The sequence below is a fragment of the Pseudonaja textilis genome, chromosome 1 (assembly GCF_049901715.1).
Source record: "Pseudonaja textilis isolate UNSWEBS1 chromosome 1, rPseTex1.2, whole genome shotgun sequence".
In the NCBI taxonomy this organism is placed as follows: domain Eukaryota; kingdom Metazoa; phylum Chordata; class Lepidosauria; order Squamata; family Elapidae; genus Pseudonaja; species Pseudonaja textilis.
Genome location: NC_141990.1, coordinates 185,267,627 through 185,284,393, shown reverse-complemented (window position 1 = coordinate 185,284,393; position 16,767 = coordinate 185,267,627). Strand labels below are relative to the sequence as shown.

Sequence of the window (16,767 nt, the reverse complement as noted above, 5' to 3'; positions counted from 1 at the left end):
GGTAATCTTTTTTTTCCCCTTGGATCTCTCTCTCTCTCTCTCCATTCCCCCCCCCCACACACACACCCCATGCCGTGCCACGGAGGGAATCTCCCCAAAATGTCGTCGGGCGGCACCCTCAGTAACTACTACGTGGACTCGCTCATAGGCCCCGACACCGAGGAAGGCTTCGGAGGAAGAGCAGGCGGAGGCCTCGGGCGGTTCCTACCAGGGGGTCACCCGCTCGCCGCCCCCCGGTTGCCTTCAGGTGTGGCCACCGAGGGATCGGAGTTCGCCCCGTGCAGCTTCACACCCAAGCCGTCCGTCTTCTCCTCCTGGCCGGCCCGTCCTCCTCCCGCTCAGCCCTCCACGCCGCTGCCGGGCATCTATCCTCCGTACGTGCCCCCGCCACACCTTGGAGGGTCGGGCGAGGGGGGCAGGTACGTCCCTTCCTGGCTCGATCCCTACGCTTCCTTTCGCGGCAGCCACGCCGCCCTCTCGGCTGCGCCCACCGTCTCCGACCGAGACCCCGTCGCAGCCGCAGGGTGCCTCTACGGGATCAGCAAGCCGGAGCCCGCGGCCTCTGCATCGCTTGACCCCCGAGCCTTCGCTTCTGCCGCCGGCAGCGCCCTTGCCTCCGCGCCGCCCTGCGCGTCCGGGTCTTCAGCCCCACAGACTGAGAGCTTCTCTCCCACGGGCCGTTCAGACTACACGTGCAACTCCTTTCTGGCAGCGGCCGGGGAAAAGGCGGCGGCGGCGGCGGCGACTGCCGGCCTGGGTGCACCCGCCCTCGCTTCCACGGCCAGCAACGCCAGCCTCAGCCCAGCCAAGCCAGCCTCTGGAGGCAGCCGGAACCCCAGCCCGCTCAGCAACTTGAAGGAGGAAAAAGAGGAGCAGCAGCTTGGCTCAAGTAAGTTTTAAAAGGAAGAAAATGGAAGGAAACCACACACACAGGAGCTGATTTATTGCCCCAACCTATAAAGCTCCAGTGTGCAGGGATAGTTTTACAAACCTATAAAAACGTCTAGACTCCTTTCCCAGCAAAGCAGCCAAAGGCACCCATAAAAAGGGAACCCCATAACCACCTCCTCTCACCAAGAAGTCCTCACTCATCCAACCAACAGACTGGGCCTCTCAGGCTTTTATGATAAACTCTCCTCAGTTGTGAAAAGCGCGGGGATCCTTCTGAAATTAATTTAATTTAACCTTCCTTCCTCTCATTTCTCCCCCTTCCCCGTGGCTTTCCCTTCTCCCCTCACCAAATTCTCCCCTTCCTTATTTTTTTCCCCTCCCCCCCCCTCCACTCCTTTCCAGACAACCTGGCTGCAAACTGGATTCAGGCTCGTTCCACCAGGAAAAAACGTTGCCCTTACACAAAATTCCAGACTCTGGAACTGGAAAAGGAATTCCTCTTTAATATGTACCTCACCCGAGAAAGGCGCTATGAAGTGGCTAGGATTTTAAACCTCTCAGAGAGACAGGTTAAAATCTGGTTTCAGAACCGAAGAATGAAAATGAAAAAAATGAATAAAGGAAAAGGGGAATAAAGGAGACTAACGCTTTGGGGGCATGCATTTGTGGAAATATTGTAGCATGGGTTGGGTTTTTTTTTTGTTTGTTTGATGATGATGATGCACACAAACACACATGTATACATAGCACTGCAGCAATTAATTATCCTTAATGTTATTTTCTCAGGTGCATTGATTCAAAAAATTTTTAAATGAAAGATATCAGCGAATGTAGCCCTTGATATTTTAGAACGAAAAGGGATGAGTGGGTTCTCGCGAAAAGCTGGTTTGTTTTTTCCTTTCACCTTCCACTTGGTTTTGAGATACAGCGGCTGCATATTGTGTGGGGGGAAGTTCATTGTTTGATGTGCTTTGCACAAGTGACTTAGAATACCCCCCCTTTCCAATGTCTTGCCCAGAGTTACAGCAAAATTAAGGAGCTTCAAGGCAGAGCTGAATGATGGAGCAAGCGCATTTTTTAACCGCATTAGCACACAAAGCCTGCACTGCCTCAAAGACAGCGTGACTGTTTCCCCCATCTCTCTGGGTTCTGTATACTTTGTTTTCCAAGACTCGTGTCAGAAAGGATGGGGATTCTTACTTGTGGCTGACCTGTGGTTAGCTTCACCGTCTAGGACTTAATAATTCAAGTCTTAACCAAGAACCTAAGAATTATTCATGTAGTCTCTAAGAATATAGGCAATTCCAAGCAGGATAGGTTTTTCTAAAATTAAGGGTGATTGCTATTATGGTTGATTAAATAGCCAGATGGTTTTTTTAATGTGAAATCACAGCTGCCAGTTGTGAGACTGGCCTTCATTCTCACTGAATTCTTCCCAAGAACCTAAGATGTCATAATTCTAATCGTAATCAGCATAGTATACGTGTGGATCCAAGCAGTGGCCTTTTGTAATTGACAGATGAAAGTTTTGTCACTGAGAAGTTTTCTAAATGCCATCCAAGATGTTTTGGTATGGCACACAGGGTGCCAATATTATTATTAGTAGTAGTAGTAGTGTTGTTATTATTAATAATATATTATTATTTAAGCACAGCTTCCTTTCTTCAGTGCAGTATATTAAGAGTGGTACTTGAAATTTTATTAATATTCATAGGCCTAAAACACATGGCTCACAGCCTGTATTTTTGTTTTATTTGCGATCCTATTCAAGAATGAATCATTATCTGTTCACAACAATGTGAAGCACAGCTGTCAGTTTCTTTAGCCTTTATACATATCTTGAGATCTGTCCAAGAACCTAAGAGGTCGTAATATATTGGCATAGTATATATGTGGCTCATGTTGTCAGTGCTCAGATTTTCTAAGTGCATTCAAAATTTTTGGGTATGGCACCCAGCTTGCTGCAAACCGCTAGGACAGCCACAGCTGGTTCATGCGATAATCTTTCCATTTTGAATTTCAGATCTTGGTAAAGAATTCTACAATCCTTTCTCTTCTATTATTATTTGCTTATTGTTCCTTGTTTTTTGTTTTCTTGCTTACTTGCTTGTATATGTCCTAGATTCTGGAATAAAATTTAGCCTCATGAAAATAAAACCTTTAGCTTTTGCAGAGGAAAGCAAATGGGAGGACAGATTATCTAAATGTGACATAGGTGCCATAAGGCCCAAGCCTACAACTTGCCTCTCTATACCCCCAAAATTGTCTGCACAACCCCTACACACACCTCTGCCGTTTCTACCAGATCATCTTTAACCTAAATACAGTGACTGGCAACATAGAAAGACCAACTCCATTCTTCAGAAGTCTTCTCAGTGACTGAAGGATCTTCTTCCACTCTCAACAGACTACCAATCTAGGATACAACAGTATTTTTCTTGCTGGCATCCTACAAACACATTGCTTGTTCAGAAAATTAAAAAAAAAAAAACAGTACAAAGGTTTCTGGACCTATTTCTTTTTATGGGGTGGGAGAATGGTGAGAGCAACAAATTTTTACTTGAGATTAAACAATAAAAGCAGAAACCAGTTATAATTATGTTATTCTGTACCTCCAAATGGATCTCCTGGAATATTTTTCTTTTTTTAAAAAAATAAACATGTCAGAAAATGATAACTCTCCCTTTTACCTGGCCAGTTGTGCCAATAATACTTAATGCCTATTTAACCCTGGCCTTACATCAATCAAATATTTACCCAGGTGACTTTTTGTGACTGTTTACATGCCTGTGGCTTTTTTAAAAATCTAAAATCCTCTAACAAGACTGTGAAGTTCTATTGACTTCAGGAAATGAGATTTAATAACCAGGGATGGATGGATAAATGGATGGATGGATGGATGAACGGGACACAGAGAGAGAGAAAACAGAGGGGCATAAATATTTTTTGGAAAGAGGGAAGTATTGCTCCATGCCGAATTTAAGACTCTAGAAATAAATGCAGCCTTGTAAGGTATCTGAACAATTATTTAAACACAGAGAAACTGCCTCAAGAACTTTGAGCCTTCTTAGATCTGGAGATGGTATCACACTTCCCTTTTCTCTGCTCCCCACCCTGCAGCCCGAAGGATAAAGGCCCAAGAAAAAGGTGCTGGATTGGTGCTCTATTCATCACCAGCTCTCTGCCTATCATTCTTTTTGAAAACAGGAAGAGCCAAGGTATAATAAAACCATTGAAAAGAGCAGACGTCTGGACCTAATGAGTTTACGATAAGGGATGGTATTTTGAGACAACCATTATTTTGATGTTTGTGGGGTATTTTGGAAAGGGTGAAACACAAATGCTAACAAAATGAGGTCTTAAAAAGTTGGACCATAAATATCAACTGTTAGACGCCAACATCGGAAAAGTTGGGACAATTCTTGGGTTGGGATTGCCGGTTGGAGAACCAGTTTAGAAAAACAGAAATTGTTTTTGAATTGATTGGGAGGGGGCTAAGAGCAGGCTAGCAGACGTGACAAAATTAGAACCCTCTCAAACTTACCAGACATAGCAATTTAGAGCAAGAAAAAGCTCATTTCAGCCTTTGGAATTGAGCTGAACTGAATCTAAACTTCCCAGGGTTAATCCAAGTCCATGTGTGTTGATTTCAAACTGTCACTAGCTAGTCTGGTGGATTTTGGCTGGAAATATCGGCATCTTAAATCCCTTCCAAGCTGCCTGTTCATACTTGTGCTTGAGAGTCCATTTTTAGCACGATGTGGAAGGGAAGAATTATTACTGTAACATCATGCATAGGCAGGAAAATGAAGGTTGCAGTCAGGGTTTTAAAACTGAAAATAAGTGAAAAAGCACATTCAAAAGGGAAAGTGTATAATATGAAAATAAAAACAAATGTGAAAAGTTTACACTGCATCAAATTAGTTCAGACTTTATAGTTCTTTAAATTATTTTTATATTTTCCTCTTAAATAAGGCATTTGGTTAAGAAAAAGACTTAGTAGTGAAATATCTTATGTGCATGCTAATAGAGGACAACACTGAAATTCACTGTAACTATTTTGCAATCTTTAAAGATATCAAATAAGGCATATAAAGTAAAACTCTTATAGTTCTAATTATAAAGTTCACTAGTAATTTTGTAACAAACACATACTTTGCTTTAAATTTTGGATTAGGTCAATATTCATACAAGGAAAACTAGCATACCAGATTTTTTTTCTTCTTAATGGAGATTAAAAGACAATAGAATTAACTTCCAGATCTTTGTTGAAAGAAACTGATAAAGATGGAATTTTTGGAGAGCCAGTTTAGATTTTTTTTTGCCACTAGAGGGTGATATCGCTCTATTCTCATATAATTTCCCAGCTTTGTCCAAGAGAATAATTGTTTAAAAATATGTATAGTTAATTTGGAAAAGAAAAAAGAAAAAAATACATGGATGTTGTTTTTTTCATAAGCATAAGTGAACATGACTGTTCTTTAGTACGCTTTAATTAATTATGAAGTAAAAGAAGCAATTCAGCACTTCCAAAGTACTTATAATTTATCAGTGAAACTTAATTGTTAAAGATTGTATAAGTGCAAATGAAAAATATGATTTTTCAGGCCATTCTTTTGTATTTAAAGCATAAGTTAGGAAATTAAGTGAGACCTATAGAAATGTGTATTTTATTTTATTTTATCAAGAGGTTAATATTGATTTCATGGAAACAAAACAAAGCTTGCAGATTTGCCACCCAAGGGGCTTCAAGCTGCACTTAGGGACCTTTTATTAATTAAACTTGCACACTGCCTCAGTCCCAGAGGCAACTTACAGTGTCTTACATATTAATATTAAAGCAGCAAATTTATATTGGTAAGAAAAAAGCATGATAGGCAATAAGTCATTAGAGAGGGGGTGGTCTGGAAGCAAAATCTGGTGTCAAGTTTTATAATCTTTTGTTCTTCCACTCTGCTTTCAAATGCAGCAACTATAGCATTCAGTGAAAGGTCTCAGCAGATGGCAGCACTTGGATGAGCCCACATTAAGCAGGGGCACAACCTGGAAGGAACACCATCAGGAAATCTCAAGCAGAGGCCCAGCAGGGGTGGGCCCAGAGTCACAGAAGAAGTCAAATGGCAAACCACTCCTGTCTCCTGCTAAAAAAACCTGCTCAAATGTGTCCATGAAGTGACCAGAACCTCGCTTGATTTTTTTTTTTTCATTCCTGGAAATATATAGGGCGAGTGGAAGACAAATAAGGCCTTCTCTGTGTGTGAGGATGGGGAAAAAGGCTGCAAGACAATCCAAAATCTGCTCTGGTATGTTGCCAATTGTCTGGCATTCAATATCCTTGCTCTATGAGAGTTCAGAATCAAAACACAGACAGCATTATATAGCTTAAAAAGAGACATTTATTTGAAAGCAAGGCCTATGACAACGGCTAATCAAGAGAAACGGGTATTTATGTGTTCACAGGACTCAGATCCTCCCTCACTTCACCCCCACCCCAAAGAAGACATACATGACAGGGCCTTACAAGATGGTGGAGCTCTTTTAAGTCCTCAGCTCTGCTTTCGAAAGGAAGCTCTTGAGAGAGAGGTACAGGCCGTGCAGATTGTTCCTCGACTTTGTGCCGCCTCTCCTGGGGCAACCTCTGCCCCATCCCCCTGCCCCGCGCTTGCTTGGCAGGGCTAATGATGGGGAAATTGTGGAAAGCGTATTCATGGGCATGATTGCCATTAAGGGCCAATGACCCCGGGAGCTGCAGCACTGCGTCAAGGGGAAATGGGCATCTCATTTGCCCGCGGCCTTCCCCGCTGCACCCGCCGTCCTCACTCTCCTCTTCTCCTCCCCCGCTCGGCCGGCTTCGATTTTCTTGCGCTTTCCTCCCTCCGACCCACGCGATCTTAGCAGCCCATCGCAAACCTCCCACCCGGCCGTGAGAGCCGGGCCCAACCGAGCAATACATTCAAAGGGCGACTAACGTGACTACAAAGACACCGGTGGCGGGATATGGCGAGTCCCACCGTCGGGCCCTCTCCGTCGGCCCCCAGTCGTCCCTTTTGGTGTTCTCGTGCCTTCAGGGACCGCGCTTCGACAAGAGCGACGGGCCAGGGAATTGCATCCGCCTCTCCTAACCGGTGACGCTTTGTTTTTGTTTTATTTTGGAAGCTGGGCAAGGCTGTTCGATCCGGAAGCAGAAGCCCCTCTTCCCTTATCCAGGCTGTTCACCACTTTGCACATGTTCAGAGGCACGGCTTCCTGAACAAATGACTTCGTTCTAGATCACGACGGCAGCACCCCACGAGCGACCCTGCCGTAGCCAGTCGCAAAGGTTGTCTCCCCAGAAGTCCTAAGGGCCTTCTCCACGCGACCGCTTCTTTTCCTCCTCCTCCTCCTCCCCCGCCGGAGATCCTCGGCGTGGCCCTCGCTCTGCCTTCCCCTCCAGCCCCTCGAGCGCTCTCTGCTTTATCTGCCCTTGATCGCTCTCCGCTCGCGCTTTTTTTGCGCCCAGGCCTCGGCAGCGGAGAACCCGGCGCTTACCAAGGGGCGGAGTGGGGTGGGCAGAGAGTAGAGGCTGCTTGCCAGGGGCATCGAGGGGGGCTGCTTTAGGAAGGCTCGGATTCCGGTTCCCCCCTCTCTCCCCCTCCAAACTTAGTTTGGGACTTGGTTTTGGCCTCCGGAGGTTGAGCGCGCCAAGCCAACCCGCTCTCCTGCCTTGCCCTGAACTCTGGCCCCTGTGAGTGAGTGAGTGTGTGGCGGCGGGACGGCTGGTTGGTGTGTGCCTAATAGGAAATAGTAAAAAGCAGTGAGGCAGGTCAGTCGGCCAGCGATTACGGCCCGGCTCTGCTCCACGCCGCCAGCTCGTCCGCAAAAGCAGCCGCCGGAGCAGCCTGGCCGAGCAGCTGGGTTATCCGGGTGGCGGCTGCGCAGGCCTCGGGTGGCGGCGGCGGCGGCGGGCGCTGCTGCTGCTGCTGCTGCTCTCCTTGACTTGCTGCTGCTGCTGCTGCTGCTGTTGCGGCGCCTCCGCTCGCCCCCCGCCCTCCGATGAGCTCCTACTTTGTCAATCCGCTGTACTCCAAGTACAAGGCGGCGGCGGCGGCGGCGGCGGCAGGAGGGGGCGAGCCGCCCATCAATCCCTCTTACTACGACTGTCACTTTGCGCCCGCCGCCGCCGCCGCCGCCCTGCTCTACGGGAACAGCGCTGCAGCTGCCGCGGCCGCCGCCGCCGCCGCTGCAGCCGCGGCCGCCGCCTCAGGCTACCCCCCTGCGCCATCGGCTCCTGGGCCCGGCCCGGCCGTTAGCGGCGCAGACTACTTCCACCCTTCTCCTCATGCTCCTCTTCCTCCTCCCCACTCGCAGCAGCAGCAGCACCAGCACCTGGCCGGGGGGAGCCCCTCGCCTTACCAGCCTCCCCCGCCTCCCCCGCCTCCTCCTTTGCAAGCCCCCTGCTCCGGCCTGCCTTGTTCAGCGGAGCCGACCAAGTTTTACGGATACGATAACTTACAGCGACCGACGATTTTTACGACACACCAAGAGGCCGAGCTGCTTCAGTATCCCGATTGTAAATCGTCCTGTGCTAATATTGGCGAGGAACCAAGGCCCTTAAATCAGAGCGCGTCTCCTTCTCCTGTGTTTCCCTGGATGAGACCACAAGGTTGGACCCAATTCTTCCCTTTCCCTTTCTCGGCTGCGGTAAACTAACTTCTTTCTACCTTTCCTTTTCCTTTTCCTTTTCCTTTTCCTTTCCTTTCCTTTCCTTTCCTTTCCTTTCCTTTCTCTCTCTCTTCTTTCTTTCTATTACTTTTTTTCTCATTTTTTCTTTTCTTCCCCTCTTAAGACTAAGCTGCCACTTTTTCCATCGATCCCTCCCCTCCTTCTTTATTTCTTCTCCTTTTACAGTTACAATATACTGTTGTTATAGTGATAATTCCTTGTTAACAACACACACAGTACAATTGTTTGACAATTTAAGAATTTCTTAAAATGCCCAAAACACAAATGATTTGAATTGTGGTATTAAACAATATTTTGAAAGAAACCAGATAATATTTCAGATTTTATGCTTGAGTGTTACTGCGTTTGGATCATTTTTGGTACGCTCAGGTACTTGGATTTATAGCAAGTTTATAGCACTTTGTTAGTTCTAATTGAGGAAGAAATTTGAACAAATAGCCAGAACTCATGCTTTGTGCACTGGAAAATAATTTGTTCAACATACTTTTCTTTCTGGGGCAGGAAAACTAAAAGCGCTGCTGCTACTGCTGCTGCTGCTGCTGCTGCTGAGAGCCAAGCCACTGTTTTTGGTTGTTTTGTTTCCTGGTTTGTTTTTTCTTCCTTTCCTTTTGTAAAGAAACTGTGGTTTTTGTTTCCAACAGCAGCTCCTGGGAGGCGGAGAGGGAGGCAAACATACAGCCGTTTCCAGACTCTGGAGCTGGAAAAGGAGTTCCTGTTTAACCCCTACTTGACCAGGAAGAGGAGGATCGAGGTCTCCCATGCGCTAGGACTGACTGAACGGCAGGTCAAGATCTGGTTCCAGAACCGGAGGATGAAATGGAAAAAAGAGAACAACAAGGACAAGTTCCCTGCCACTCAGCAAGAGGGGAAGGAAGGAGAGGTCAAAAAGGAAGCCGACAGAGACCTGGAAGGACAAGCCTCGGCCCTGGCAAATTAAACTCTTCCTCCTCCTCCTCCTCCTGCTGGGAACCTTGGCCAAAGACTTTGGGGGCATCAACGGGATAGAGGGGCCAGGTGCTTGCCTTGGTCTCTGCCATGTCCACCATGATTGGGACTTCTCTCAAGGCACCTTTTGTTGTCTTTGAAACTACCTTCTGTGGGCTAGATGAGAGTTAGACTTTTGTTACTGCGCCTTCTTAGCTGGATTCCCATATGATTAGTGCTGCACTTTCTACATTTTTTATTGTCCTTCCTTCCTTCCTTCCTTCCTTCCTTCCTTCCTTCCTTCCTTCCTTCCTTCCTTCCTTCCCTATTTCTCCTTGGCCTTTGATACTAAAAAGGGTAGCAGTTTTTTTACCTGCGGATTTTTACTGGGGATTTCATTTTTTTCTCCAAGGACGGAAAGTCCAGCCTCTCTTATTATACTTTCAGAATCAAACCAGCTAAGTGCACTTCTTTCAAATTCTTCAGTTCCCCTTTCTTTCTCCTCAACTAAGTTAATTAAGAAAGGAAATAATTTGTGGGCCGATGAGGGACGCAAGGAAATATTTTAATTAAACACTGATTATTTTTTCTTAGTATCGATAATCAAAATAATAATAAAAAAAAATCCGACGTGTTATTTATGACCCGGCTTCTTCCTTCATATCTTCCGTCTATCGTAGAAAATAGCTCAAGGCAAGCGGGTAAGCTACGGAGGCATTTGGGCCCCGTTTCTCCGAAGGGACCTCGAAAGCGCTTTGTTCCGGGATCCCCTTCCAGCCTTCGTTGCCCTCCTCTCTGGGAAAGCGGTGCCTGCCTCGAGAACCTGAGCCGTGAGCCCGGCGCCTGGGACGGGATATCGAAGTCCATGTTTCGGGCGGAAGGCGAAGCCCGTTTTGTTTCATACGGTCCAGGTTCAGGTAAACGCGTTTCGCTGTGCACGCTGGAAAGAACAGCTAGATTAGGGTTGAGTGGAAGGCAGCGAGTATTTAAGGCCGCCGGGCTTCTGTCCCGCAGGCCGCCGAGTCCCACTGTGACCGCAAAACCCCCTAGATTCCTGCTGGGGACGCGAGTGCGAAGATCTCGACTTCCGATTGATTTTCATGGGGTTTCAAAGCAAGCGCCGGTTTCCTCTGATTTGGGAGAGAGCGAAGGCCAACAAACCAAGGCTGACTTCTCTCTCAAAAAAAAAAAAACGTGGGCTGCAGAGTCCGTTCTCCGCACCTAATGTTGCTCCTGTACGAGTCCGCTGTTGAGAATGATTATTGTATATTATATTCTCATATACATGGTTGAGAATGAATGTTGTGTATTCTCACATATTGTTGAGAAGGGTATGTACATTTAAATGCATGCTTCTTTCTCTTTCTCGCCGTGTAACATTAAGCGCAGGCTTATTCAAGGTTAGTTGATGTAGTCATGGCTTACTAATTGCACACAATGTTCTTCTGCATATGCATGACTCGCTGAGCCATACATGGGCTGTTTTTACTGATAATACGCTTGACCAGAATGAGGTTGGGTAGTTTGTGTTTGTGCTCACATATTCACCACCCCCAAAGTTCTTAGGGATTTTCTTGAAGACAATGCTGGATTTTGGTATCTGGAGAAGGCCTTCTAGTTACATATCCAGTGTGCTATCCACATACAATCTATCAAACTTGCATGTAAATATGGTGGGTCTTTTTACCATGTAGGGTGAAATAGAAGTTTGGTTGGAAACGTGATTCTTATTCAATTTTCATAAATAACTCAATTCAAAAAATCAGTTATTCCCTATTTATAAACACTTGCCTTTCCGTAGTCATTCTGACTAACTAGGAGATCTGGTGGGATTATCTTTAATCTGGGTATTTCCAAAATCAGTTATCCCCTATTTAAAAAATGAACAAAATTGCTCCTCTCAGTCATTCCGGCTACTAGGCGCGATCTGCTGGGATTATCTTCCTTTTGGGAGCGGTGCTTTCATTTGGATCGATTGGTGCAGTGTCTTCTTTCTTTTCTTCCTGTAAATAGCAGTCCAAGCATGCTGGTCTATATCTAGGAAGATATGAAGATGGTCAGAAGCCTGGTTGCGGAATCAGACACAAAGGAACCTCGAGGAGGCGGTCCTAAGAAACAGCAAGGACATTCCTACATAACTTCTCTCTGAAAGCCTTGCAGCAGAGAGACCAATATAGTGGGATCCTTGTATTGCAGGGTGAAAAGAAGAGACTAGCTTACCTAAAAACCATCTTTAAAATTCTGGAATAACTGGGCCAAGATTTGAATGTGATTTGCGTTGAAGATGGCAACAAGATTCTGCAGCTCAGGTTCTTAACTACCATGCTGTTGCCATAAATTAGGTGCAAACTGCAGTTAGTAACAATTAAGCTCACAGGTCTATAGCAGCCCCAGATCTCATGGAAAAAGAAAAGCCTGTTTAAGCACCTTCACCTTTATGCTGGAGCATGTGGCCAGTGTGTGTGTCATGTTTGTAGATATTAGGTAGAAGGTTCATAGATTCCTCCAGAGTTTGGCTGAACTTCTCCCTGGTAAATTCATTTCCGCTTCCTTCTCTATTTAGAAAACGGAATGAGTTTGCTTGTGTGCATTTATTGCATATTTACTTTTATTTATTTGTATCCTGCCTTTATTATTTTTACAAATAACCCCCACCCCAAAAATGTATAATTTACAATGGAATTACTGAGAGGGATTGGCCTGTTACCCTGTTTTTTTCTGGTTTGTAAGCTTGTACACAACTGTTTTATTTTACATTATTTTCTCTAGTATAATTCTCCTCACTCACCCATGGGGAGATCCACCTATCCCACAATGCAAGAAAAAAAAAAAAAAGATAAAATGGCACTTTTCTGTATCTATGGCAATTATTATCCTATAAGCTCCATTTATTTCAATGAAATTGTATGATGTAGTCCAAACTCGCATTTATAGCCTTTAATGAGGAATTGTTTTTTTTTCCACATTGCCCAACAAAGAAACCATTAATATTCTCTTGACAATTTTAAACAGGATGCTCTTCTGCCTTGAAGATGCAGCTAAGCTAAACAAAGAGCTTTCTCCATCAAGAAGCCCCTGGTTGATTGTGGTTCAGAAAGCTGCCATCTGAACGGCTTTCATTTCACAGCTCCAAGATAATTGTTTAGAATAGTGCTTCCTCCAGCAATTTACAGCCCCGTCTTCAGAATTCCTGCACCTATCAACCTCAGCTGGCAGTGGGGAATATGGGTGCCATCCATGGTATGTAGAAATCAGTAGCTGAAAGGGATACGTTTACAACTGACCAGTACATAGAAAGCAGCATTCCATACAGTGAATCAGGTTTACATCTTTTTGAAACCAACAACACACTAGCTATAGGAACCTTGTTCTTATTGCACTGCTAACCAAGATATTTTTTAAAATGTCAGCCTTCTTTCTCTTCTTCTCTTTCCTTCCTTCCTCCCTCCCCCATAGATCAAAAGTACCCCAAAGTGCTAAAAGGCAAGCGGAGAATAGTCTCTAGCAACACTGCCCTTTGCGATAAACTACACTTCTTGATAAACTACACTTCTTCAGAGCTTTTTGAAAACTTAGAAACTGAGGGTCATTGCCCTGTATATTTCTGCCACCTCAGAGCTGTTTTTTCATAACTTGTGTATAGAAGCTTCCCCTCCTCCCACCGTATAAATCTTTTCTTATAAGAAAACTAGTTTGGGCTTGGATGAATGTTGCACACATAGAGTTCTTTGCTCTATGGACTATCTGCTGAACCATTAGCGTAGCTAGTTTCTTTCTTGGATCCAAAGGGGTCCCTCCCTCTCTGAAACATACACCCCCCACCCTGTATTTTCAGCATTACAGTAGCAGGCTGGGAGCTCATCCACGTGAAGGGTCTGCGGCAAAAACTGCAAAGCAGACGATTTGGTGCAGGAATTTGCATAAATGCGGCAAAACGCCTTGCTGGTCATTCTGCCCTTAACTTATACAGATTAAGTCTAGGGAAGCAGCTCAAAAACCTGGCAAAGGAGAAAGTGTATTTGTTCTAAGTATACATATTAAACAATGGACAGTGTGTAGTAAATATTTTCAATTGTTCTAATTTAGTATTACATTTTGTAAGCCATCCAGAGTCCACTGGAGCGGTGTCTATACTAAATCTAATAATAATAATAATAATAAAGTAGAACTGAAATATTTGTTGCTGAAGAACAGCAAGACTTGGCTGAATGTTGCAATACAGGCTTTGTACAAGTACAGCTTCCTCAGAAGTTAAGTCCTGAAAGGTTGGGTGGAACTTACTTCCAGGTGAATATATCCATGCAAGGAGGATCGTTTCAAAGTTGATAGAATCAATGGGGGGCAAGCGTGCCTGTGTTGGATTTTGGAGATTTCATAAAATGGGCAGCACCTTAACTGAAGGTTTTTCCAAGTTGAACAAAGTGGGTGCCTCACTTTTAGGCAAAGTTCAAAATTAAACTACGATGCTTTGATTGAGGAAAGTCCTATTCATTGCTGTTCTTTTGGTAAGTATAAAGTGTTATTTTTCTATAGCATTCTATAGTTAAATCACCTCTTCTGGGCAAGTCTAAAAATTGGCATCAAAAGCAACACCGCCCTTTGTGTCCTTTCTTTGAAGGCAGCAGCCATTTTGGAAGCAGAGACTATATAGTCCTTCAAGGTGACACATCTGCATTTTAAACATTGAAACTGAATCTATTTGTGTTACTGATTTGGGAGCAAAACCCAAGTGGGCAGGAACCTGCCAGGATGGCCACTTGCCTTCTACAGCCCACTTCATAAACCAATTCCACAATATGACCCATAAATGTTTATTTCATACAACTTCACACAGAGAGGGGAAGCATTAATGGGTTTACAACAAGAGGCAAAAACATTTACTACAGCAGATTTCACTTGTTTGCTTTTCTGGAATGTAGGGCCCTGAAAATATTGATTTATTTTGCTTCCATTTCAAGCTTTAACATCTTCCTTAGAAGAAAGTATTTTCCATACTGTATGTCCACATAAAAATAGTCATTTTCAACAACTAGTTAAGATTTCATTTTTAGGGGTGTTTTGTTTTGTTTTTCTTTTTGAAAAGAATCATGTACCAACTTGTCAAGAATTGCAGTCAACAATGGCTAAAAGATTTATTTTCCTCCACTCTACATAAACAGCACCCAATACAACAAGATTTAGGCAATGGTGATTTTAAAACAAGAGGAGGGGCTTTGAATCGCTAAATACCCTAAGAAAAAAGAATAGAGGAACAAGTCACTGTGGCAGAGTGGTATATCCAGATTCAGCTGAGATTTGGAAAGCCAATGGTTTCCCTTTCTTTCTTTTTTCTTTGGCAATTCTTGGTGCATTCTTCCTTCTTTGGAGTTCCGCACTTCTCCATGCTGCAAGGCTACTGGATCCCCACAAGACCTATCTGGAGAAAGCCATTTTCTGCAACCAGAAAGAGAGTCTGATTTTTATTTGTTCCTCCAAGAAAGTTGCTTTAGGCACCGCCCGCTAGAAGTAACCCTTTCTCAAGGAGGGCCCTGCTCCTGCCTGAACAGCAATTTCCAACACTGTACTCCAAACTGAGATAGATAGATAGATAGATAGATAGATAGATAGATAGATAGATAGATAGATAGATAGATAGATAGATAGTAGTTTTGATGTGAAGGATCTCCCACATTTGGAAAACGGGACAAGAAAAGATTAGAACGAAGTGGGCCGGGTTTCTACCTTGACAGGCCTGCTAGAGCCTCTTAGCCAGGAAGGGAGGGCGGCTGGTTTTTTTGTCCCGCGCTTAGGAGACAGAAAGACTGCCTCGCCTAGCACTCAAGCCCGGGATCGTGCCGCTTCCAACTGGGCCTGAATGAGAAAATCCACCACAGAAGGAGACTCCTCTGCAAGCTTGGCTCTACAGACCACCCTCTGGTTTCCCTCCCTCTTTCTAACTGCGTAATTCAGGCCCACTCAGCAGCCTCTCTCTCTCTCAGGCCTCGGACGCGGTTCTGGTGGAGCTGGGAGCAGGAAGGCGCAATGGCGGGAGCAGGCGAGAGGGAGGGAGGGAGGGAGAGAGAGAGAGAGAGAGAAAGAGGAAAACGTATTCTACTGGGGGGCGGGGGGTCAGCTGCAGCGGCCTGAGCTTTAAAAAAAAATCCGCAAGGAATTGCAGTAAATTCCTTTTTGTTTGAAGAAAATTTACAGCTCGGTAATAGACCTTTTACGACCGACTTGGGCGCGTCATTGGCTGCGCCTGGTCATGTGCGAGCGCTGCTGGCTCTCCGGGCCCTCTTCCCCCCACCCTTCCCCTCTCCCCCCCGCCTGATTTCCCTGGCGAATTTCACCCCTGCATTCTCCTTTCCCAGCGCCTCAACCCCCGTCTTTTCCCAACCTTTGTCTCCGATGTGTGGCGCATTCCGGCTGGCTAGGCTCGGCTCTCCGACCGAACCGGGGGAAGGCTTATTGCAAACCCGCCGTCCCTAGCGCTACCCCCAGCCGGTCCGCTCTCCTCGCCTTCGCCGTCCCTTGACGAGGCGCGGAGTGCGGGCAAGACGGGTGGGCGGGGAACGACGGCGGCGGCTGGGGTGTGTGTGTGTGTGTGGGCGCGGGGCGGCGAGCCTAGCCAGCGGGGCAGCTTGTTGAGCCTTGGCCACAAAAGCTCCCCTTTCCTTCACGCCCTACCTGCCCTGCCCTGCCCTGCCTGCCTGGCGCCTGCCGCACTTCAAGGCTACAACTGGACGTGGCTCCCGACCAAAGGCAATGGATTACGGGGATGCGTCCGGATTCCACGCCGCTCCGCCGTGGCAGCGATCGGGTAAGCAAAAGTCCTTTCGTTTTCATTTCTGACTCTCGCCGCGGGGACTTTCCCTTTCCCTTCGGCGCTGGAGACGCCACTCCAGAAGTCATAAAAGAAAGTGGAAGTTGGGGGGAGAAAGGTCGGGAACCCGAAAAGAATAAGCAGCCAGCGTTAGTTAGCAGTCGCAGCAGCAGCAGCAGCCAGGGCGACTCCCAGAGAGGAAGAAAGGGAGAGGTTGACCTAACTGCTCCGTCGCCTTTTGTGCCACCTGCCTGCCTTTCAGACCCACCTGAGCCTCCCCCGCGACGGGGGCTTCAGCGGCTTTGTGAAGTGCGCTGAGCCTCGCAGAAACACGGAAGGAAGGAAGGAAGGAAGGAAGGAAGGAAGGAAGGAAAGAAAGAAAGAAAGAAAGAAAGAAAGAAAGAAAGAAAGAAAGAAAGAAAGAAAGA

The 16,767-nt window shown here is 45.9% G+C and overlaps 2 protein-coding genes and 1 long non-coding RNA gene across 3 annotated transcripts; 2 read left to right on the top strand and 1 right to left on the bottom strand.

Moving 5' to 3' along the window:
- HOXD9 (homeobox D9) lies at nt 1-1,594 on the top strand. The gene is given in 3 exon segments (XM_026697252.2): nt 1-889; nt 1,294-1,508; nt 1,510-1,594. Coding segments are annotated over 3 exon segments (1,062 nt in total). The 5' UTR covers nt 1-69; the 3' UTR covers nt 1,537-1,594.
- A 6,102-nt stretch (nt 1,595-7,696) lies between these two features.
- Nucleotides 7,697-10,171, top strand: HOXD8 (homeobox D8). Its single transcript, XM_026696727.2, has 2 exons — nt 7,697-8,533; nt 9,255-10,171. The coding sequence occupies exons 1-2, from the start codon at nt 7,924-7,926 to the stop codon at nt 9,548-9,550; spliced, it is 906 nt and encodes a 301-aa protein (XP_026552512.1). The 5' UTR covers nt 7,697-7,923; the 3' UTR covers nt 9,551-10,171.
- A 4,163-nt stretch (nt 10,172-14,334) lies between these two features.
- On the bottom strand, nt 14,335-16,325 carry LOC113433899 (uncharacterized). The gene is made up of 2 exons (XR_003373736.2): nt 15,914-16,325; nt 14,335-14,970 (listed from the first exon to the last, which is right to left on the bottom strand). It is a non-coding gene; the product is annotated as an uncharacterized LOC113433899 (long non-coding RNA).
- Between the last annotated feature and the right edge of the window lie 442 nt (nt 16,326-16,767).